General features: G+C 43.2%; 1 protein-coding gene across 7 annotated transcripts in view; it reads left to right on the top strand.

Moving 5' to 3' along the window:
- The first annotated feature begins 10986 nt into the window (after window positions 1-10986).
- TFDP1 (transcription factor Dp-1) overlaps window positions 10987-24361 on the top strand; it is a 105202-nt gene continuing 91827 nt past the window's right edge. For 2 of the 7 annotated variants that reach the window (XM_024111300.3, XM_005309886.4), the window contains exons 1-2: window positions 11333-11471; window positions 12246-12333. In XM_024111300.3, coding sequence (XP_023967068.1) covers window positions 12322-12333 — 12 coding nt within the window. In that variant the 5' untranslated portion in view covers window positions 11333-11471; window positions 12246-12321. The other 5 variants (XM_008174758.4, XM_005309888.5, XM_024111299.3 and 2 more) reach the window with 5 other exon arrangements.

The following is a 24361-nucleotide window of genomic DNA, read 5'->3' as shown; positions in this document are numbered from 1 at the left end:
ATCCAGACATCAAGAGAAGCAAGACTGAGATTTTTTTTGATGGAAAGTGTATTATGATCCTTTTTGGAGCCGAGACATTTGGTACAGGCAGGTGCGGATGTTGCCCCTTATTGAAGTGTGTTTTGTTCCCCTCTGGTGTTATCTGGACAGTGATCTGCTAGGCCACTCCAATCCTGGATTCTGAGAGCCAACCTTACCCTGCTCTGCTATGTGAACCCCCACTTCTGGGCTGTTCACACACCGCCTCTGGCATGTAAGCTGCTCCTTGGATTGTGCAACTGAATGACACTAGCCAATATCTCAGTTCCCAGACACAACCCTAGGAACCTCCATTTTGCGTTGTCCAGTTATGCCCGCTGGACACTGCAAGCTTATGAGTTTGTCAATTTAACAAAGAAATTGATATGTACCAGGCTTGTTATCCCAAGGGGAGTCTCTGAAACGCTTCAAACCAAACATGCTGCTTCAAGTAGAATAAATAAATAGATTTATTAACTATAAAGATAGATTTTAAGTGATTATAAGTCAAAGCATAACAAGTCAGATTTGGTCAAATGAAATAAAAGCAAAACACATTCTTAGCTGATCTTAACACTTTCAATGTCCTTACAGACTTAGATGCTTCTCACCACAGGCTGGCTGGTTGCTCTTCAGCCAGGCTCTCCCCTTTAATCAGTGCTTCAGTCGCTTGGTGTGGTGTCTGTAGATGTAGGTGGAAGAGAGAGGAAGAGCATGGCAAATGTCTCTCCCTTTCATCATGTCCTTTCTTCCCTCTTGCCTTTGCCCCCACCTTCAGATTCAGGTGAGCATTACCTCATCGCAGTTCCAAACTGACCAAAGAAAAGGGGGGTGACTCCCTCGAGAGTCTAACAGATTCTTTTGCTGCTGTCTAGGCCAGCATCCATTGTTCCTGTGAGGCTGGACTGCGTTTGTCCCATATGTGCCCTGATGAGGTGTGAACTGCCTCTCTGCTCTTGAAGAGTTTTTGCCTGGGCTTATTTTAAGCCACGAAGATATATTTTCAGCCTCATAACTACATATATGAAATTATAACCTGTAACATTACTGTAACAATCACTATAACAACCATGTTCAGTGCATCATGTGCCTTCTGAAGACACCCAACATGACAAACTTTGCATTGGATACCACACAATCATTTTACAAGGATGAACATGGGGGTGTAGGGTGTTCCCTTGAGATCCAGCATGTCACAGAGTGCACCTCCTTATCTCTCTGACTGTCCTTGTCAAGCAGAGCTGGGAAGAAGACAATCTTATCCATGATCAAGAAGCACAAGTTCTCAGAACTTCCTCGGGCTTCAGAGTCTAAGAAGACTTCTTCTACAAAGAAGTCTTGGTCTCCCTCAGCTGTGGAGCTGATTGGGCACTGAAGTTCAAGCTCCAGCTCAATGCTCCCCAATACCATGGACTACTGATTCTTATTTGTTGGAATTGTCGACTCCACTGCCATCTTTTGGTGACATTGAGAGCAACACCATCATCAGTTTCTACTGTGGCCTCAATTTCAGCTTCAGTACACATTGCAGTGCAACGACCATTGTCAACATCGGTGATGCCAGAGGCATATAAGGCTGCCAAAGACATTTTGTGCCTCTCAGTGCCAGGTTAACCATTACTGCAAAAGGATGTGGACATTTTGGCACCAACACATTCCTTGGTGCAGATGCCGGCAATGTTGTTGGTACCAGTGGTAGTGCATATGGTTGCAGATCTGGTACCATAATCTCCCCTTTCCATACCATTGATGGGGAAGAAGCTCTCCAATTCAGTCACATGGTAGGCAGATGGTACCGATAGCTAGAAAGCCACAAATGCTATCTCCTGTACTGATGTCTATGCCGTCTCAAATAAGTCCACCCAGTACCATGCCTCCCTGGCCACTGGACTATTCTTACTTTTCACTGGAGTCACAGGTGGGATCACATACCTCCTATTAATATTACAGGTGGTCCAAGGTCTCTCACTCCCCTTCTTCTTCAGATACTCTCTCTCAGGCTTGCCATAGGTGTTCTAACAGGAACAGATACAGAGACAGGTCTTCTTGGGGTAGATATAATAGGCCCCCTACGCCCTATCAGGTTACACAATGACCCCATTGGAATCCATGGGGTATGCCTTCATCTGCAAGATCAGCCTCTCCAATGCCACATAGGTCTAGGTCACCTATGAGGGAATCAGCTGTATTTGGTACCAATCCCCATACCAGCTCTGGTACCGCCCCAGACTGGATCTCTTGGACACTCACGAACAATAAGCACAGGCTGAAATTACTCTGCCTCCTTTAAATTATTTCATCTTCCCTGATTAAGGCTATACTATCAGAATCTTCATCCTCGATTCCTCATGACTATGAAACATATCAGGAACTGCTAAAAAGGGTAGCAAATTCTCTGGGCATAAAAGTGGAGTTAGTTCAAGAAAATCCACAAAAATCCACATATTCCACACCTCAGCTCTAGGTAGGATAGCTGTGATGTTTTGGGGATAACCCAGACCAGTAAAGGGTTCTGTCACCCCCTGCCCTGTAACCTTGGGTGGCCTTAAAACTATGCTGTTATGGTTCAGAATCCTGACACCAGTAGCCAGCCCACAAGCGTAAAGGTCTCATGCTGGCTTCCGCCAGCCTGGTCACTCCTTGCAGGGTGACCCCAACAGTCCCGAGTCTCCCCAAATCCATCTACCCTGACTTCTTAACTACCAGATACTTGACTTTTCCCCTCTGGTTCATCATCCCCAAACATGTGAAACCTGCTCCCAGTTACCAGTTCACTTTGGCACATACACTCCATACAGTTTGCACAACAGAGACCACTTGGGGTAAAAATAAACAAAAGGTTTATTTAATAGTATGACACTGACAGACCAGCCAACCTGGGTATGACCCATAACAACTTAACAAGAGGCACTGAAATGTAATCAAGACAATCTACTTATATGTGAATTTCAAACAGATGTACTAGACCAGCAATCATTAACCCATTTATTTGTAGTAACAGAAATCAAGGGTAAATGCTAAGTGTAACTGTCTATATTTACCTATATCTTGTTATAAGTTTAACAATATAACCAGATTAGCTTGTAGATGCTAATTCCCTTTCATGTCTTAATTGCCATGTATTATGCATGCAGATGGTTCAGTTAACCTCAAGATCAAAGGTGTAAGTTACTGCAGGAAATTAATAATATTATTTACATTGTCTTCAGCTTAACTATCTATGCTATAATGAAATACCGGCTAATTGCCTTATGTGAATGAATGCAACTCGTTTACCTGTTCGTGCATAGAAAATAGAAGATTAGCTTCAAAGCAACAGTCCACAGACAACATGCACTGCTCATTCTTCCTTGGGGGAAGGTCCTGCTGTGACATGAGGTTTGTCAGCTTGCTAGAGAGCTATAAAGGAAAGCCCAGGCCTGATCCTGCCATCTCTAGTCTGCTTAAACTTTGAACAGGGAAAGTATCAGTTGCAGGTTGAAGATCTTCCACATAATGATTTGGTATAACCTGGAAAATGCATGGAAAGGCTTGAACAGACTCTGCACCGCCTATTGGACTATAACTCTTTAAATTGATTCCAGAAAGACTTTTACAAATCAGCAGCCTCACCATCTCTGCTATGAAACTCACCTAAGTACTTTACACATATTTGTATGTATATTGATTTTTTAACCATTTGCAACTCTTTTCTTTTTCCTATTATTAAACCTTTAATTTTAGTTACTAAAGAATTGGCATCAGTGTGATTATTGGGTAAGATCTGAGACTCATATTGACCTGGGGATAAGTGTCTGGTCCTTTGGGATTGGTGAACCTCACATATGATGAATCAGGTTTTCAATAACCCCTCACTATATTAGATTTGGCTGTCTAGATGGGAGTCAAGGGCTGGAATGCTTAAAGGGAACTGTATTTGGCTTCTTGTTTACTGGTGTGGTATTACAGAATCTGTTTTGTTACTGGTTTGGTGAATCTAATAATAGAATAAACCATCAGTTTTGGGAATTGTCTGCCCTATTCCTTGCAGTCTGCCCTGAGTGTAGCATTCTCAGTGTGGCCTATCCAGGCACCTGGTCACAAACAGAAAAATCACTGATTCAAAGATGAAATAGCAGGGGAAGCAAACACATACAGTTTACACAGGAAATAAACATAAAGATGCAACTTTAGGCTATACACATCTACATTAGATAAATTCCCTTTTCTAATACAAGTTACCTATTGCCTTTGAACAGTTTGGCAGCATACCCCACTGCCATAGAGGGGATACTGCGTTCACAAACAGTCCCCTGCCTTTGAGACCGTCCCTCAGTTTTGGAAGACTTTCATTTCAAAACCCTTCCCTTTTAACAGGGTTTACAGTTTATTTTCCTTTCTCTCAGACTATGGTAATTCATGGTTTTTCAGAGCAAGTGGGAAATTCCCTCAACTTGATAGGCAGGGTCTCAGTGTCTTCTCATTAACTGTAATGGTACATTATTTGTCTTTTCCTGGCTTGTCCTATGGATTGTTAGTTGCATCTGGTTTTCTGTAAAGACCTGGCTTGGGAGGAGTCCCTCCTCCCTGCTGTGATGTATATTTTAAATTGTAGTACAAGTAATGAGCATAGTATTCTATATACATAAATACATATAGATTCACAACAGTCTCTATACATATTTTATAATGACCATCAAGTTCAGAACATTACAAGCTTTCATTAAAGCCTTTTTCTCAACATATTTTATACACAGTAACATTGCATACAAATAGTTGATTCGATTGCTTACTCTTTGGGGTTCAGACCCTCTGTTCTCCACTTGGGGTGCTGGATTCTGATTGTGTCTGTAGCATTACCCATTAATGAGCCTTATTATACTGGAATCTATAAAATTTCTACAACAGACTCCATCATCATGCCTCGTATGGCTAAGAGAACAGGGTGCAGATACCAGGTCTCATCAGAGGATCATGAACACTTTTATTCTCCCCTGACCCCCAAGATCTTTGATGCTCACTGCAGTGAATGAAAAGACTTAAGAGGGGCATTCAAAGTCTATCCCAAGGATAAAGACTTGAAAAAGTTGGACATATTTAGTAGAAAGACTTATTTAACTTCAGGGTTACAAATTTGTAGAGCCAACCATCAAGCACTGTTGGATAGGTACGATTTCTTCAACTGGCATGCAATGTCCAAATTCCTGGATAGAATACCAGAGGAATCCAAGGAGGAGTTCCAGGAAACATCTATATAGGTCATTTGGTGGTGAGAACATCCTTCCAAGTAGCCCTTGACATGGCAGATTCAGCAGCCAGAATGATGGTAATTGCAGTCACTAAGTGACACTCATCTTGGTTGCAATTTTCCTGTATGCCTATGGAAGTCCAAAAAACAATAAAGATCTACCTTTTGAGAAAACTAACCCCTTTTCTGGGAAGACAGACGAAGCCCTGCATTCCCTCAAGGATTCTAGGGCTACTCATACCCCTTTGGGCATCTACATTCCATCTTCAAAGAGGAAACAATACCATTCTCAGTTCCAACAGAAGCAGACATTCTATCCCCCAAGACAGCCTGAACAAGCTAAAAGGTGGGGTGAGTCTCAAAGGAGCCCACCACCTCCTCCTTCTGCATTGGCTTTGTCTATACATCCATCCACCCTGAAGCAGTCTATTTGATTCTTTGGTCAAGGTCAGCATATCAATCTATTCAGGTCCCATCCCATCTCCTAGAACTGGAAGGGACCTTGAAAGGTCATCGAGTCCAGCCCCCCTGCCTTCACTAGCAGGACCAAGTACTGATTTTGCCCCAGATCCCTAAGTGGCCTCCTCAAGGATTAAACTCACAATCCTGGGTTTAGCAGGCCAATGCTCAAACCACTGAGCTATCCCTCCCCCCTAGTTTCACGGATGCAAATGCTCATTATCAATGTATAGTCCTCCCCTTTGGCCTGTCATCAGCCCCCTGGGTTTTCACGAAATGGGTGACAGTAGTGGTTGCTGACTTCAGAAGGATTGATTTGAGGCTTCTCCAAGCAACAGACAGAGGACATCATCAGATAAATCCAGTGCCATAGGCCTGATAATCAACAAGGTCAAGTCAATCCTATAATACAGATGATCGAGTTTAGTGGTGTGGAAGTAGAGCAAGAACAGACAGGGATTTGAAGGGGATTTCAATGTCTAAATAGTCTCTTCTGTGAGCAAGAGTCAGGCCAGCTGTTAGCCTAATAACGTGAGACCTGTAGAAGCGAGGAATGTGTGAGGCAAATGGGAAAGAACTGTGTGAGAAGTTGTTGTGACCTTGTGTAGATAAATATGGACTGTAGACTAGAGTCTAAATAGATGTGAAAAATAAGATATTAGGATGACCTATGTATAAACAAAATGCAGCTGTTGCTCATTATTATATGTAACAAAAGGTATAAATGCTTGCTGTAATTGTTTACCTGTAGAGAGACTTGCCTAGGAGGGGGAAACCCTGTGTCCTAGTGTGCACTCTCCCTCTATGCCAGGAGTCGGCAATGTTCGGCACGCGGCTTGCCAGGGTAAGCACCCTGGCGGGCCGGGCCAGTTTTATTTACCTGCTGACGTGGCAGGTTCGGCCGATCACGGCCCCCACTGGCCGCGGTTCGCCGTCCCGGGCCAATGGGGGCGGCGGGAAGCGGCGCGGGCGAGCAATGTGCTGGCCGCGGCTTCTCGCCGCCCCCATTGGCCCGGGACAGCGAACCGCGGCCAGTGGGGGCCACGATCGGCCAAACCTGCAGCGTCAGCAGGTAACTAAAGCTGTACCGGTCCACCAGGGTGCTTACCCTGGCGAGCCGCGTGCCGAACGTTGCCGACCCCTGCTCTATGCAATTGCTTAAGAATAAAGTATCTGACTTTGCTGCACCCAACCAAAGAGAGTGAGAACTCTGTTTTTCTCCAACACTGGGATTGTTCTCAGTTCAAATACAACAACAGCTTATTTGCCCCAGTCCAGGTTGGAAGAGATTCTGGGCTTATGCAATGCCCTCCAGGCCCACCCTCTGACTCATAGACTCATAGACTTTAAGGTCAGAAGGGACCATTATGATCATCTGGTCTGACCCCCTGCATGCTGCAGGCCACAAAACCGTCCCTACCCCTTCCCTTGACTCTGCTGTTGAAGTCCCCAAATCCTGTGGCTTAGTGACTTCAATTGGCAGAGAACCCTCCTGCTAGCGATCCCTGCCCCATGCTGCGGAGGAAGGCGAAAAACCTCCAGGGCCTCTGCCAATCTACCCTGGAGGAAAATTCCTTCCCGACCCCAAATATGGCGATGAAAGTAAGAAACTGCCTAAGACTACTAGGACATATGACAGTTTGCACACATGTACTCAGCATGCCATACTCCACCTCCTGTGTATGTAGGGGTAGTTTAAAGTCTGTATCATTCATCAAGACACCTGCTGGACATGCTGATTCATGTACCAGCAAGATTTCTTTTTTCCTTGAACTAGTGGATCCAGCCAACATGTGCAGAGGAGTTGCTTGCTTGCCTCCCTGAGGTAGCAGATTGCTCTCTGGTGGTCCAAAATATTTTACTGAACAGCTGAAAACCTTCCACAGGATACATTACTTTGTAAAATGAACATGTTTCTCCATCTGGTCTTAGCAATGAGGCATCCTTTCCCTGCAGACTCAACTCCAGGACATGCTGGAATATTTGCTGTATCTGAACAAAGTCTCTCAGTTCCCTGAGGGTTCTCCTGGCTGCAGTTTCAGTTTTCCACGCTCTGATAGGGGGTAGATTGGTGTTTTCTAATCCCATGACTATTACATTTTTAAAGGGTATAGATAGACTTTATCCACCTTTCACCTCAACCAAACCTCTCTTCCTCAAGACACATAATCATGAGTCAGGGCTTCTCCTTTTACAGGGTGAAAGGAGGGTTTCGGGGCTCCAGCATGTATGTGTGTGTGTGTGTGTGGAGGGGGGCAGCGGGCTTGCCTCCACAAAGCAGGGGTTCACCCCACCGCCTATGGAAAATAGGATTGTCCACTGTGGGGCCACTGCTTTGGTGCTTCTCCTTTGTGGAGATCTATTTGGCATCAGATGAATCCACCCGTAAAAAAAAAAATGCTCCTAGCTGCACTGAGGTCCTTTTTATTTCAGCCTCTTGTTTAGAAGGTCTACTTCATCCAATTAGCTGTAGATCCACATCATTGTCTTTGAGTGCTAAGGAACTGTTGCTTGGCAGAGTCATTGACTTTGCTGATGTTGGCACAGGGTACTTCAGCGATGACTGGGTTAATTGGGGGTAGGGAGCTTAATCTGCTCTTATATGGGTGAGAACTCAATTCGAGAGCTCACTATCCTTTGCTGACATAGAATTTAGTTTCAAGGTCTTACCCTTTGAAGCAATCTGTGCCTGCATCACTTGGACCTTCAGAGTCTAACTGGAATGCCACAAGTTGGGATATTTCTTCAGTGCATGAAGTGACATCATTCTGCAGGCAAATCAGGCATTTCTGCATAGTGTGGTCAACTCTTGAGGTAGATGATGCAAAGAAAAGAGGCTATTTTGTACATAGTTTTGTCACACTGACAAACATACTTGAAAGAAAATTGAGTGGCAAAGCATAGAAAAAGCCAACACTAAAAGATTTCTGGCACCATGAACACCAACCAGGTGCTGATGCTCCAAAATACCTGAGAAATGCAAAGCACGGGAGCAGTCTGAGTCAGGCATTAGTGTGCTGAGAAACAGCCAATACTCTTGCTCTGAAGCAAGCATTTAAGCTCTGGGGCAGATACCATAGTGGTAAGAAAAACCCACCCAGGTGTGGACATGCCAAAGCATGGGAGCTGGAGAATTTAGGGGAAAAAAAGCATTGCCTAAACACTGGCAGGCATAAAGCACAACAGAAAAACAAGTGCCAAACCTCCTCAGAGCACACTAGGATAGTTCATCCAATTACCTCACAAGTACTTTATGCAACTGCACTGGACTGCCTGGAAGGTATGACTAATATGGTAAGGTTACATAACAAGTGTCAATAGAATAGCGGTTCTCACACTGTGGGTTGGGACCCCAAAGTGGATTGGGACATCATTTCAATGGGGTTGCCAGGGCTGGCTTAGAGTTGCTGGGGCCTGGAGCCAAATCCAAAGCCCGAGCCCAACCTCAGGCTTCAACCCTGGGTGTCAGGACTAGGTTACAGGACCCCTGCTTAGGGCTGACGCCCTTGGGCTTTGCCTCCCTCCCCCCCCGCCCCTCCGACTGCCTGGGGTGGTGGGGCTCAGGCTTCGGTCCCCCCTTCTGGGGTTGTGTAGTAATTTTTGTTGTCAGTAGGGGATCGCAGTGCAATGAAATTTGAGAATCCCTGCAATAGAAGAATTTGAGCAACAAAGAAATATTTTCTCCAAATGGTACTGCTTTGCTGACTGTGATCAATAAAGAACTGACTCAAACATTTGGAGAGAAGCAGGATGGCATGCCATAGCTGGTAGTAGACTTGTGTCATACTCCATCCTACTATTGCTGCCCTCAATGGTCTAAAAGCCTTTAGAGCTAGGTCTCTTTTCCCGGTCTGCACAGATGTTATCTCTACATATTTTTTTCCTTACCTATTCTTTCTTTGTAAGGGGATAAATCAGTCACCAATTATTCTCAGTCCAAAAATAATCTCTAGCATATTTTTTCCTCTTTGCTTTTAAGCTGTCACTTGCTGCTTAAATAATAGCTGCCTCCCTCTTGCACAAAAACCTAAAACACTTTTAAAAGAAAAGTCTTTGCACTTAAAACCTTGATTTTTACATTTTTGAAAGCAGTTTTATGTATAATCTCACTTTTCTAGTCACTGCTTCATCCTTCTAGATTTGAAGATTCAAAGGATGCTCCATTTTGCAAAAAGGTCAGAGTAGTGTATCCTGATGAAATCATGGTTCTCTACATTTTAAAAACCTAGCATGGTGGAGAAGAAAAAGGAATCTTAAAAGACCACACACCATGCTATAAAACTTACTGTGCAGTACAATTCTGAAAGGTTTCAGAGTAGCAGCCGTGTTAGTCTGTATCCGCAAAAAGAAGAACAGGAGGACTTGTGGCACCTTAGAGACTAACAAATTTATTAGAGCATAAGCTTTCGTGGACTACAGCCCACTTCTTCGGATGCATCCGAAGAAGTGGGCTGTAGTCCACGAAAGCTTATGCTCTAATAAATTTGTTAGTCTCTAAGGTGCCACAAGTCCTCCTGTTCTTCTTTTTGCAGTACAATTCTGTCATAGCTGTCATGAGTATAGTACCTCACTGTGTCTTCTTCAACCAGCAGAGCTTGCAGAGGAGCAAATTTGCCCTCTAATTAAACTACTTTAAAATTACATATTTAAAATGGGGCACTCTAAGTGCCCCTGCCCTGATAATGGTAAGGCAGTGAGTGAGGAGGAAGCATTATTCAGAGGTTGGCTAGGGCTGGTTACTAAAATGCTGTTGCAATGGGTGCAGAGCCTGTACATGAGACAACACTCTCATGATTTGTTTTGACAGTGAGCTCTGCCATTAGTGTGCCCAGCAATATCCTTATGGCAACAGAAGGGAAAAATGTTCTGCTAGTGAATCTCGGGCTAGGCCCTGCTAAGACATCTGAAGATCCAGCACCTGGGCAAGGTGCCCACCGCCTGCAGCCAGGGGTGAAGGGGACATGGACTGAGTGCCCCAACCCAGCCATACTCAGCAGAGGTGAGTTATGGTACAGTTTTGCTCTCTTCTTCCCTTGCTTAACGCCCATAGGTGGGAGGTAGGCAGCTCAGTGCTCACACAGGCCGAGCCACCCCCTCGAGTAACGCCACGTGCCACAGCGCAACTGCTGTTTATCACTGACTAACCGCCAGGTCTCGCGCCCATGCTTCCCGCGCACTTGCTCCTAGAGGAGGGCGGGGAGACCATGGGCGCGAAAAAGCCGCGCATGCGCTTTTCACGGACGGCGGGTGGAGGGACCACTAGTCTCTCCGAGTGTGCCCTGTGTGAGGCACGTTACACCTTGTGACGTCAGCGCGCAGCGTCACGCGGGTGGGACGTACAAAAGTGTAAGTTTCAATTTTTTTTTTCTACCAACGGAAAAAATTTTCTAGGGCCGCATCCGCGTGCCGGAGCCGGGGAGGGGCGGCTGCGCCCCCGCCCCCACACACAGGGAGCCCTCCGAGGGAAGGGGGGGAGCCTGCGCAGGTGTGCGGGGAGCGGGGGCAGGAGGGACACACTGGGGGGGCTGGAAGGGAGGGACGCGGGGACAGGGAAGAGTGAGACTGACACGTGTGGGGGGGAGGGCGGGAGCGAGATCCCCCGATTGGGGCTGGGGCCAATGACAGCCTAGGAGCCCCCTCCCCCCCACATTGGAGGCCCGTGAGCTGCACATGTGCAGTCGGCGCCCCCCGCCGTGCCTCCGCAGAGCGGCGCTGTGGGGGCGGGCGGGGGACGGAGGGAGCCTGCTGTCCGCCGGCGGCCGCTCAGGTGCAGGCACCGTTCGGCATGTGGGAGGTGCTGCTGCGCCGGAGGATGGGTTTGGGCGGGACGTGGGGAGGGGGCGCGGGATCTGCCGGGGGGGGGAGATACCCCCTACTGGGGGAGGGGGGAAGATGGTGCCTGCGGCCCCTGAGTCAGCCGAGCCCAGTGCCTCGCGCGGCCCCGCGCCAGCTTGGGCGGGCTGGTGGGCCCCCGGGGGGGGGGGGGTCTGAGGCGCTGTTGGGGCTGTGAGGAGCCTCAGAGGCGCCGCGTCCTCCCTCACCTCCCGTCGCAGCTGCGGCCCGTCTGGCTGCGCCCGCCGCCGGGTACGGGGGGCTGTCGGGGGGCTGGCCCCGGAGGCCTAGTGCCTATGGCGAAGCTGACAGGTCGCCCCCACTCCCATGCAGAGGCCTGGCCTTGGGGGGACGGGGGTGTCGCGTAGTATTGCAGAAGGTGCAGCTGGACCGTGACCGGCCCGGTGTGGGCTTAGGCTGCCGGCGCAGGCCGCCTGCCGTCCTGCTGGGCTCCTCCGTGTATGTTTGGGGTGGGGAGGCCTCTGGAGCTAGGGTGCGAATTGTGACAGCTTCCCCTGCAGGGAGGTCGTTCCCCCGTGGGGGTTGTGAGGCTGATCGCCGAGAGTAAGTTGATGATGCCAGGAAACTTTTTAAATATTGTGAGACACGTTCTAAAGTAGAGGAATATCTGCTTGTAGTTAATAAATTACATTTTACAGACTTCTGAAATTCACTATTATAGCTGATGTTGTCTTGACTTTCTTTTTAGAAAATAACATCGCTGTTCCTGTTTCCTTCTGTGGGCATCAAGCATTTAAGTGCCTTGATTTCTAGGCATTGGTAACATGGCAAAAGATGTGAGTATATTTGTTTCATATTATGTGGAAGGATGAGTAATAGAATATTTCCATGTTTTTGCTAATAAAAATAAAGCAGGCCATACAACCCACAGATGGCATTAAGGGATATGAAGACCTGCTTTTTGTATCTTATTTAAAACAGGGTTTGCAGTACATCTGTCACTGTTTTTGCATAGAAAGTTTAGAATAGAATTATTAACTCTTGTACTATAAAAAGGCTTAAGATTTGAGAGAATCTGCAGACATTTGTTCTGTGCAACAAAACAAAAAGCCACCATCTTGCTGAAAAGCATTTGTGATGCAGGCATTTTGTGTACTTGTGGTAGAGATTATGAAAACTGCTTTTCATTGTTGTGCTGGGCTTTAAAAAAAACCCCAAATAATGAAATTATTGTTCAATCTGAGTATTTTCAGTCAAGTACCTTTCATTAAGTTACCTGTTTGTTGATAAAACAGGTACATCAGGAGCACCACTGTCAGTGTTGCCCTGCAATTCAACCCTGTTTAGGGGTGAGAGGGTCCTTCAGTCTCCATGCCCATTCTTTTTTCCTTCTTCTCTTCTGAGGCAGACAAAATAAACCTAGTGAATGCCAACAGGAATTGGCCTAGGACAACTATTTTTTTTCCCACATAGTCCATCAAATTCAAGCCACTACCACTCACCTCTAGGTTAATAAAAGAGGTCTATCTCTTGAGCCATCTATTCTTACAGTTCCCTTTTTAATACCTCTGTAACTATCCAAAAAAATACTGTCTTATATTTAAATTTAAACAAACTTCTGTTCACTAATAGTCCTCATTTAATATCATTAGGCTTTCATAGTTACATGTTACATTGCTAGTAAAGTACTCTGATATTCTGGTTTGCCTATTGATATGTTTTTTGCATATTTTCAAAAAAGAAAACCAAAAAGAAAAACAGCATTTAAAAAAAGGTTTTAGATTACGGCCTAAGGTTTGATGTGAGAAGGTATTGCAACCTTTCAAACAGTGAGAGACAGATAGAACTTAAGTAATCCTTGGTTTAAAGAATTAATATTGTAGAGCACTGATGTGGTTTAAAAAACACTTAAAAAAAACAAACAAACCCTAATGATTGGGGCAGCAACCAGATAGAAAAACAGTCAGTCAGGGGTTGCCAGGAAAAGACAAAGGAAGTGAATTATGTTAAAGATAGCTAAAGGTCTTATGGGTGGGAGGAAAGAAAGTAGGCCCATTGAGAGGATGAAATAAAAGATGTTTAAAAGTGACAGAGATACTTAAGACCTTTTGTTTAAATCCCTCCTAGGCTATGTCTACACTACAGACCTTGCAGCTGTACTGCTGCAAGGTCTCCTATGTAGCTGCTCTACACTAGCAAGAGAACAGGAGTACTTGTGGCACTTTAGAGACTAACAAATTTATTAGAGCATAAGCTTTCATGGACTACAGCCCACTTCTTCGGATGCCCACTTCTTCATATGCATCCGAAGAAGTGGGCTGTAGTCCACGAAAGCTTATGCTCTAATAAATTTGTTAGTCTCTAAGGTTCCACAAGTACTCCTGTTCTTTTTGCGGATACAGACTAACACGGCTGTTACTCTGAAACTAGCAAGAGAGCATCTCCTGCCAACATAGCACTATCCACACCGGTGCTTTTATCGGCAAAACGTATGTCGGTCAGAGGTGACGGTTTTTTCACATCCCTGACCGACAAGTTTTGCTGACCAAAAACAAAAGTGTGTGAGGGAGAATTTAGAAAACTAGGAAATGAGGAAGAACTTAATGAGTATTGATGAAGAGCATGTAAGGAGAGTACATGGGGAACAAAAGTGTATGCCACTCATCCAGTTCAGCTGATGTGGACCATAAGATATTAGGATACCTTGCAAACTTAATGTATAGTTCAATGCAGTGGTTCTCAAACTTTTGTACTGGTGACCCTTTTCATATAGCAAGCCTCTGAGTGCAACCCACCTAATAAATTAAAAGCACTTTTTTATATATTTAACACCATTATAAATGCTGGAGGCAAAGCGGGGTTTAGGGTGGAGGCTGACAGCTCGTGATCCCCCAGGTAATAACCTTGTGACCCCCTGAGGGGTGCCGACCCCCAGTTTCAGAACCACTGGTTTAGTAGTAGACAACTGGTGTGGTACTAATTGCTTTTTGCCAGTTTTCAAAAAGGGAAAGAAGAGTGAACCTGATAATTACTGTTTAAAGCCTAACTTCTGTCCTTAGTGAAATAATGGAACAAATTACAAGGGGGGGATCCCTAATTTTTTAGGCCTTGATCCTGCAAAAACTTGCACATGCTTAACTTCGTGTGTGCATAATCCTGTAGACTTCAGTAGAACAGTTCATGTGTGTAAAAATTAAGTATGTGAATAATTCAGCAGGAGTGGGACCTTACTGAATAATTTGCACTGTGAACAGTAAGCATTATAAATGTATAAAGAATATTTCTTTCCAAACAAAATCTATTCCTTTTTTTAAAAAATTATAAAATTAATAGCTAAACAGGGGGATTAAAGAAATAATATTTGGATTTTACTAAAACATTTGGTAAATCTTCCAAAATCTTTATTTGGAAATTTTAGTGACGTGGATATAGTGTCATGTAGACTGAAAATTGGCCAGAGGATTGTGAACAACTGATAATGGTAAATGGCAAAGTATTGAGTTTGGGGAATGTACTAATGGATTTTTTTCTAATGGATAAGGCCCAAAAGCTATTGCAAAGTCTGTGGTAGCTCCAGTCATGAATAACCTCTTCATTGAAGAAGAGGGAATAAAGAGGACATCACAGTTAATATTATATATAGAAGAGGTCCCAGAGTTGTTTGGTTTTTTTTTTTTAAACAGTGTGTACATGTTCTCATCTACAGTACTCCCATGAGTCCTGTTGATCTTAAACCAAATTAGACCCAGCCATGCTTGGGGAATCCCAGAAACCTCAGCTCAGTCACCACTCCTGTTTTTAATGGCTGACTGCCTTTGTTACTGTCACTTTAGAACATAAGAACGGCCCTATTGGGTCATACCAAAGGTCCATCAAGCCCAGTATCCTGTCTTCTGACAGTGGCCTATGCCAGGTGCCCCAGAGGGAAGAACAGAACAGGTAATCATCAAGTGATGCATCCCTTGTCGTCCAGTCCCAGCTTCTGGCAAAACAGAGGCTAGGGACTCTGTCCCTGCCCATCCTGGCTAATAGCCATTAATGGACCTATCCTCCATGAACTTACCTAGTTCTTTTTTGAACCCTGTTATGGTCTTGAGCTTCACAACATCCTCTGGTAAGGAATTCCACAAGTTGACTCTGCATTGTGTGGAAAAAATACTTACTTTTGTTTGTTTTAAACCTGTGTAGTTCGTGTGTTATGAGAGGGAGTAAATAACAGTTCCTTATTTACTTTCTCCACACTAGTCATGATTTTATAGACCCCTATCATATCCCCCTTTGTTTTCTCTTTTTCAAGCTGAAAAGTCACAATTTTATTAATCTCTCCTCATATGGAAGCCATTCCATACTCCTAATCATTTTTGTTGCTCTTTTCTGAACCTTTTCCAAGTCAATATATTTTTTTTGAGACTGGGCGATGGCATCTGCACGCAATATTCAAAATGTGGGTGTACCATGGATTTATATAGAGGCAATATGATATTTGCTGTCTTATCTATCCCTTTCTTAATAATTCCCAACAGTCTGTTCGCTTTTTTACTGCCGCTACACGTTGAGTGTACGTTTTCAGAGAACTATCCACAATTAATTCAAAATCTTTCTTGAGTGGTAACAGCTAATTTAGATGTGCATAATTTTATATGTATGGTTGGGATTGTTTTCCAATGTGCATTACCTTGCATTTATCAACATTGAATTTCATCTGTCATTTTGCTGCCCAGTGACCCAGTTTTGTGAGATCCTTTTGTAGCTCTTTGCAGTCTGCTTGAATATCTCTCTTGAGTAGTTTTGTATCCTCTGCAAATTTTGCCACCTTACTGTTTACCCCTTTCTCCAGATTATTTATGAAATAAATATTTATTAAATAGGACTGGTCCCAGTACAGATTGCTGGAGGACATCACTATTAACCTCTCTCCATTCTGAAAACTGACCATTCATTCCTACCCTTTGTTTCCTATCTTTTAACCAGTTATCAATCCATGAGAGGACCTTCCCTCCTATCTTAAGAGCCTTTAGTGAGGGACCTTGTCAAAGGCTTTCTGAAAATCTTAGTACACTATATCCACTGGATCCCCCTTATCCACATGCTTGTTGACCCCCTCAAAGAATTCTAGTGATTGGTGAGGCATGATTTCCCGTTACAAAAACCATGTTGACCCTTCCCCAACAAATTATGTTCATCTATGTGTCTGACAATTCTGTTCTTTGCTATAGTTTCAACCAGTTTGCCTGGTACTGAAGTCAGGCTTACCCGCCTGTAATTGCTGGGATCACCTCTGAAGCCCTTTTAAAAATTGGCGTAACATTAGGTATCCTCCAGTCATTTGGTACAGAAGCTGATTTAAATATTAGGTTACAAACTACAGTTAGTAGTTCACCAATTTCACATTTGAGTTCCTTCAGAACTCTTTGGTGAATACCATCTGGTCCTTGGCACTTATTACTTTTTAGTTTATCAATTTGTTCCTAAACCTCCTCTCGTGACACCTCAGTCTGCAACTGTTCCTCAGATTTGTCACCTAAAAAGATTGGCTCAGTTTTGAGAATTTCCTCACATCCTCAGCCATGAAGACCGCTGGAAATAATTCATTTAGTTTCTCAGCAACTGCCTTATTGTTCTTGAGAGCTCCTTTAGAATCTCGATTGTCCAGTGGCCCCACTGGATATTTAGCAGGCTTCCTGCTTCTGATGTACTTTTATTACTTTTTGAGTCTTTGGCTAATTGTTATTCAAATTCTTTTTTGGCCTTCCTAATTATATTTTTATAATTTTGTCAGAGTTTATGCTCCTTTCTATTTTCCTCACTAGGATTTAACTTCCACTTTTTAAAGGATGCCTTTTTGTCTCTCGCTGCTTCTTTTACTTGGTTGTTTAGCCATGGTGGCACTTTTTTGGTTAACTTACATTTAAGTTGAACCTTTATTATGGTGTCTTTAAAAGGCTTCCATGCAGCTTGCAGGGATTTCACTTTTGACACTGTACCTTCTAATTTCTGTTTAACTAACTTCCTCATTTTTGTGTAGTCGCCCTTTCTGAAATTAAATGCTACAGTGTTGGACTGTTGTGATGTTTTCCCTGCCACAGGGATGTTAAATTTAATTATATTATGGTCACTATTACCAAGTGGTCCAGCTATAATCATTTCTTGGACCAGATCCTGTGCTGCACTTAGGACTACATCAAGAATTTCCTCTCCTGTTGTGGGTTCCAGGACTAGCTGCTCCAAGAAGTAGTCATTTAAGGTGTCGAGAAACTTAATCTCTGCATCCCGTCCTGAGGTAACATGTACCCAGGCAATGTGGGGATCGTTGAAACCCCCCATTATTATTGAGTTTTTTATATTTATAGCTTCTCTAATCTCCCTGCGCATTTCACAGTCACTATCACCATCCTGTGCAGGTGGTTGGTAATAATATATGGAGCTATACCTATCTCATAGAGCTGGAAGGGACCCTGAAAGGTCATCGAGTCCAGCCCCCTGCCTTCACTAGCAGGACCAAGTACTGATTTTGCCCCAGATCCCTAAGTGGTCCCCTCTTTTACTTTTGTACTGGTGACCCTTTTCACAACCCTGGGTTTAGCAGGCCAATGCTCAAGCCACTGAGCTATCCCTCCTCCCTACTGCTATATTCTTATTATTAGAGTATGGAATTACTATCCATAAATATTCTGTGGTACAGTTTGGTTCATTTAAGATTTTTACTTCATATGATTTTTTTGTACATATAGTGCCAGTCCCCCACCAGCACAACTTGTTCTGTTCTTCTGATCTATTTTGTACCCTGGTACTACTGTGTCCCATTGATTATCCTCATTCCACCAAGTTTCTGTGATGCCTATTATATCAATATCCTCATTTGATATGTGGCACTGTAGTTCACCCATCTTATTATTTAGACTTCTAGCATTTATATATAAGCACTTTAAAAACTTGTCACTTTTTAGCTGTCTGCCATTACATGATGTAATTGAATGGGCCTCTTTTTCACTTGACTGTTTCTCATCAGATCCTACCTGTATTTTATCATTGTCCATCCTCTCCTCCTTACTAGGACTTAGAGAATCTCCATTAATACATCCTCCCCTAAGAGATGTCTCTGTCCAAACCATGTGCTTCTTTATACCTGTCGGCTTTCCCCCAGCCCTTAGTTTAAAAACTGCTGTGACCTTTTAAATTTTAAGTGTCAGCAATCTGGTTCCATTTTGGTTTAGGTGGAGCCCATCCTTCCTGAATAGGCTCCCCTTTCCCAAAAGTTTCCCCAGTTCCTAATAAATCTAAACCCCTCTTCCCTACACCATTGTTTCATCCATGCATTGAGACCCTGCAGTTCTAAGTATCTAACTGGCCCTGTGGGTGGAACTGGAAGCATTTCAGATAATACTACCATGGAGGCCCTGGACTTCAATCTCTTACCTAGCAGCCTAAATTTGGCCTCCCAGACCTCTCTCCTATCCTTCCTTATGTCATTGGCACTTACATGTACCACAACCATCAGCTCCTCTCCAGCACTACACATAAGTCTATCTAGATGTTTCGAGAGATCCGCAACCTTTGCGCCAGGCAGGCAAGTCACCATGCAGTTCTCCTGGTCATCGCAAACCCAGCTATCTATGTTGCTAATGATCAAATTCCCCCAATAACTATTACCTATCTCTTCCCGATAACTGGAGTTCCCTCCCCTGGAGAGGTATCCTCAGTGCGAGAGGATACCACAACATCATCTGGAAGGAGTCCCAGCTATGGGATTGTTTCCCTCTGCCCCAGTTGGATGCTCTTGTTCCCTGAGACTTTCTTCCTCCTCAACAGTACAGAGGATGTCAGACTGGGGATGGGACCATTCTACTGTGCCCGGAAAGTCTCATCTATGTACCTCTGTCTCCCTTAGCTCCTCCGTTTCAGCCACTCTGATCTCCAACGCCTGCATATGGTCTGTGGGGGCCAGGAGCTCCCTACACTGAATGCACACATATGCCATCTGCCCATATGGCAGGTAATCGTATATGCTGCATTGGTGCAATAAACTGGATAGCCCCCACTCTGTCGTTGGACTTTTGCTTGCATTCTCTTTTTACTCCTGCAGCTCATTCCCTTGTTAATGTTTTGTTTTTATCAACGGGTTTTTTTGGCATTAAGTTTAAAGAAGGTTAAGTGTATCTAGCCCCTCCTCCCCCCCTCGCATTCTCCCTCTAAACTCCCTTGCAAAACTCCCCTGTTAGCTGCTCCTGTTCGCTAGCTCTTCTTGTCGCTTAGGAGTGGGCTTTTTAAAGGTTTCCAGCTGTCCTCCCAACTGCCATGGGATCTTCTTCTCTAGGTTGACCTATCACCCTTCATTCAGGAACCATAAGAGCTACAGCAGATTCTCCCTTAGCAGATATAACATTCTATCCTCTGTTGACCTATTAAGTCAGCAGATCCATCACACTATAGTGAGGTCTAGCAAGATTAATAGGGTGCAGTTAAGAAAGGGGAATACTTAGGAATCTTTGTCCTTGAATATACTTACTGTGAGCATTATCAAGCTGTCCAATATTTTCCTAAGGGAAGTGGTGAAATTTCCATCTTTTGGGACACTTAAAACTAGACTGGACCCAACACTAATATGGGGAGTCAGGAATAATTGTGCATTGGTGGGAAGATAATTAGTAACCTAATAGCCATCTCCTATCTCTAATCCAATACCAGGAGAAAGTGTTGGTCACTTGTATATTGGAATTGATGTCTGAAAATAGAAAAGGGAATGCTATTCATCATAAATGGTTCAAAAATATAATAGTTTAGCAGTTCTTAAACAGTTTGGTGAAGAGCCAACTGGCAGAATGTTGCTAGTGCTCCCCATTTTCATTTACTTTAATTGCAGAGAAAACCCTGGAGGCCTGCAAAAGCAGTAGGAAAACAGAGGTGGTTTGTGTCTGGCTCTCTGTTAGGAGTAACTGCTACCTAGGAGGAAGAGAAGAAACCAGAGCTGCTCTCAAGAATTAGAACCATTAGTTGGCGAGGAATGCTCAAAGGAGAGGAGGAGTAATACAGCCATGCAATGTGCCTAGGGGAGAAGGGGACCAGGTAGAAGGAATTCATGTATGAGGACAAAACACTTACTGCATTAAACAGTCAAATATGCATAATTGCTTTCTTCATATCAATTTCCATGTAGGCAATTGCTATAGTTGTCACAGGGATACTCTGCAATTCTCACATGGACCAACTCGTTCCAGATAGTCTTTAGTAAAACTCTGTCCATGCTATGAGAATTTGCAAAACCTTGGACTGATGGATTTCTCAAAGTTTTATTTTACGTTGTGTGTTCTACCAACATCTTATTTTTTTACTTGAAAATATTTTGGCAAAATTATTCTTGATCTCTAGATTGAAGTATTTTATATTTATTCTAGATAGGCAGATACTTCTGAAGTATTTTAATTAACAGTATTTTAGTGTTTTATGTATTTTTAGTATTTTAGTTACTGAATGAGACACCCTACACCTGACTGAGCAGGTGGACCCTTGTGACCATATGGAGCCCTATTGATTCCCTGTACAGAATTCTGCCACATGGAGCTTGTTGCGGGTTCAATGCCTGATATTACTTCCCCAGATATCTAAAGATGCAGGGGTGAGAGTAGTATATTTTCTCCCTTTTAAGGGAGATGTTCAAAAGAAACTTGAATAAATGATTTCATTCCAATTCACTTATTTTTTATGATCTCGTCCGTAAATATGTTGGCCAAAGAAAATATTTTAAAATGTACACTTGAAAATGAAAAGGTTCAGAGAAGGGCAACAAAAATGATTAGGGGTTTGAAACAGCTTCTGTATGAGGAGAGATTAATAAGACTGGGACTTTTCAGTTTGGAAAAGAGATGACTAAGGGGAGATAAGATAGAGGTCTATAAAATCATGACTGGTGTGGAGAAAGTAAATAAAGAGGTGTTATTTACTCCTTCTCTTAACACAAGAACCAGGGGCCACCAAACTAAATTAATTGGCAGCAAGTTTAAAACAAAGAAAAGGAAGTATTTTTTCACACAACGCACAGTCAACCTCTGGAACTCTTCGCCAGAGGATGTTGTGAAGGCCAAGACTATAACAGTTCAAAAAAAAGATATAGCCATTGATGGACCCATCCTCCATGAATTTAAGCCAGGATGGGCAGGGATGGTATTCCTAGCCTCTGTTTGCCAGAAGCTGCGAATGGGCGACAGGGGATGGATCATTTGATGATTGCCTGTTCTGTTCATTCCCTCGGGCACGTGGCATTGGCCACTGTTGGAAGACAGGATACTGGGCTAGATGGACCTTTGGTCTGACCCAGTATGGCCGTTCTTATGAAATGCTGAGGAGTGGTTTCCTGCATTGCTGTTTAAGGCCCTAATCCTGTGATAAGATCAGTGTGAGTGGACCCTGGCACTTTTACAGGGCACCACTGAAGTCAGTAGGGTTTTGCATGGGCAAGAGCTCGCTTGCACAAATTTGACTGTAGTGTCAAGGCCCATGGCTATTTTTTGAGTGAAGATGCCTTGTTTGTAAAAAGATAGCAAGATCACAGGTCAGAATTCAGATTCATGTGTTCTCTTTGCAGAAAAGCGTTGGCAGTTGTGGTAACTGATATAATCACGCAGCCTTAGGAATAAAGTAAATAGCTTCTAATGTTTGAGGACTATTTGCCATGCATTGTAGCATCATTCCATGGGTAGATGGTACTGAAAATACCTGACACAAGACTGCTGAGCTTGTTTAGAAAAAGGTGTATTTTGTATACCACTCAGACCTATTTGATGAAGCCTACTGGTAAAGAAATACATTCAATGTATATCAATAACAAGCTCATTATTTTATGCAGACTGCCATGTCATATGAGATCTGTGAAACCAATGCATGTGCAACAGTTTGTTTTTGAACAAAATCTTCATTATGAATACCTTGAATATTTATATCTGTATGAACTAGATTTACTCCATTATCTTCAAGTTTAATTGGTTTCTCATGCATTGCAGTTCTGTAATTAAAATAATGTGAAGTTTATGCTTTGATAGTTTTCCATATGGTACTTCTAAATTAACTTTGAACTTATATCTGTTGTCTGAATCCAAAGGTTACAACTGGGCTAAAATTTAAAAAGTCAAAATGACACTAACATGATGGAAATGAGGGCTGTATGTGCTCTTTATGATGCACAAAGAGGTCCTAAAAAGAATTTTATATGCATTTTTTTCCTGCCTGTTTTTTCTTTACATATCGGAACATCTAGTCTGATGTCCCCCTCACCCCTTTTTTTTGTTTGTTTGTTGGAGATTTCCAGTACATATTGAGAGCTTTAATTGAAGAGGTTGAAAATTCAGTCTCTAACAAACAGATCTTGTTCGAGTTGTTTATGGACACTGTTTTGTTAACACTTACTTGACTCAAAGTTTAAAAAAATCTGAATTAAAATCATTCACCCTGAATCATTTTTTCACTTGTTCTCCTGTTGTTCACTACATTTTTCAAGAAAGCGTATACAAGACCTGAAATTTCTAATGTAAAAAAAAAAAGGAAAACATTGCACATACACCCTTTTTGGATGGAGTCAGGAGGGAGATAACCTTTTATTATCATAAATGAGGAAACAAGCAAAATCCCAATTATTTTCTCTTTTTGAAGTCGCCTCTAACGGACCAAGGAAAAATGCCTGCTAAAAAAGTCACCTGCCAGTTCTGGAACTTATCTGCGTAGCTGTAGTCTTTTTTTTTTTTGCCACAGTCTCGGTTCTTTAAAATGTTTATCTTCATTAATAATAATTAATAATAGCGTATTTCAGTATATAGTGATGGACGTCTGGCGTATGTCTTCAGTTTTACCTGTGTTAGGAACACAGTGGTACTTACTAGCATGCTAAACAAGATAACAGCTTTTAATGGCTAGTTATAATAGTCATGTTAATGCATCACAAATTTTAGTTATGTATTTGCTTGATTGTGGATGATTTATTATTAGGATGACCATATGTCCGTCCCATTTTGGTTTGGGCAGTCCCTTTATTAAGCCCCGTCCCAGCTGTCCTGACTTTTTGGCAAAAGTGGGCATTTGTCCCATTTGCTCTTGCCAACTTGGTCAGTTGTCAAAAAGTGGGGTGTGGAGGAAAGTGTGTGTGGAGGGAGGGGGGTAAGCAGTGACACCAGGGGGCAGGCAGGGCTCGGGTGAGCAGCGACACGCCCAAGCCTCACACAGGGGCACAAGCAGGGCTTGGGCAAGTGGCTCGGGCCAACCCCTTGCGATGTCCCGTTTTTTTCCATTTTGGGAAATCTGGTCAACCTATTTATTATGTTTGTGTGAAGTGGGAGAGGTTGTTTACTGTTTTGTAAGCAGTTTAATGTGTTGCATTAAGTTTGTCATGTGCCTAGATACCATGTTGATAGGCACATAATTATTTCAGAATAATATTTTATAAACCTTATAGGCATTTAAAGAATACATTGGTAAGGATTTAGGTGAGGTGAAATGGCTTTTAAATGAATAATGTTCAACACTTAACTGCTAAAATATTGTATTAGTACAGGCACAGTTAAACTATTCTAATAATTTTGTTGAAAGAACAAATATCTATTTTGTTCAGGTCTAGGGCAGTAAGTACCAAGAGCTTTTTACTGGACATGATTGTTGCTACTGCTGCCCTGATAGCTTGTCCATTGGCATAGCATACTGTAATATGGGAGTTCTGGTGCAGGCGAAAAGACTAGATTACTTTCTCTGTACGTTAGTGTGCCTGGTGTTCTGTGCATGTGAAGTATCTGGGATGACCATGACTTGAGTTGCTCTCTATTTGAAAAGCAGGTTGCAGTTACTTTTGGAGGATGCTGTCTGTTCGAGCAACAAGGCCTGAGACTA

This window comes from Chrysemys picta, chromosome 1, assembly GCF_011386835.1.
Source record: "Chrysemys picta bellii isolate R12L10 chromosome 1, ASM1138683v2, whole genome shotgun sequence".
Lineage (NCBI taxonomy): Eukaryota > Metazoa > Chordata > Testudines > Emydidae > Chrysemys > Chrysemys picta.
Note: the sequence above shows the minus strand (reverse complement) of the source record. Positions and strands in the feature narration are given on the sequence as shown.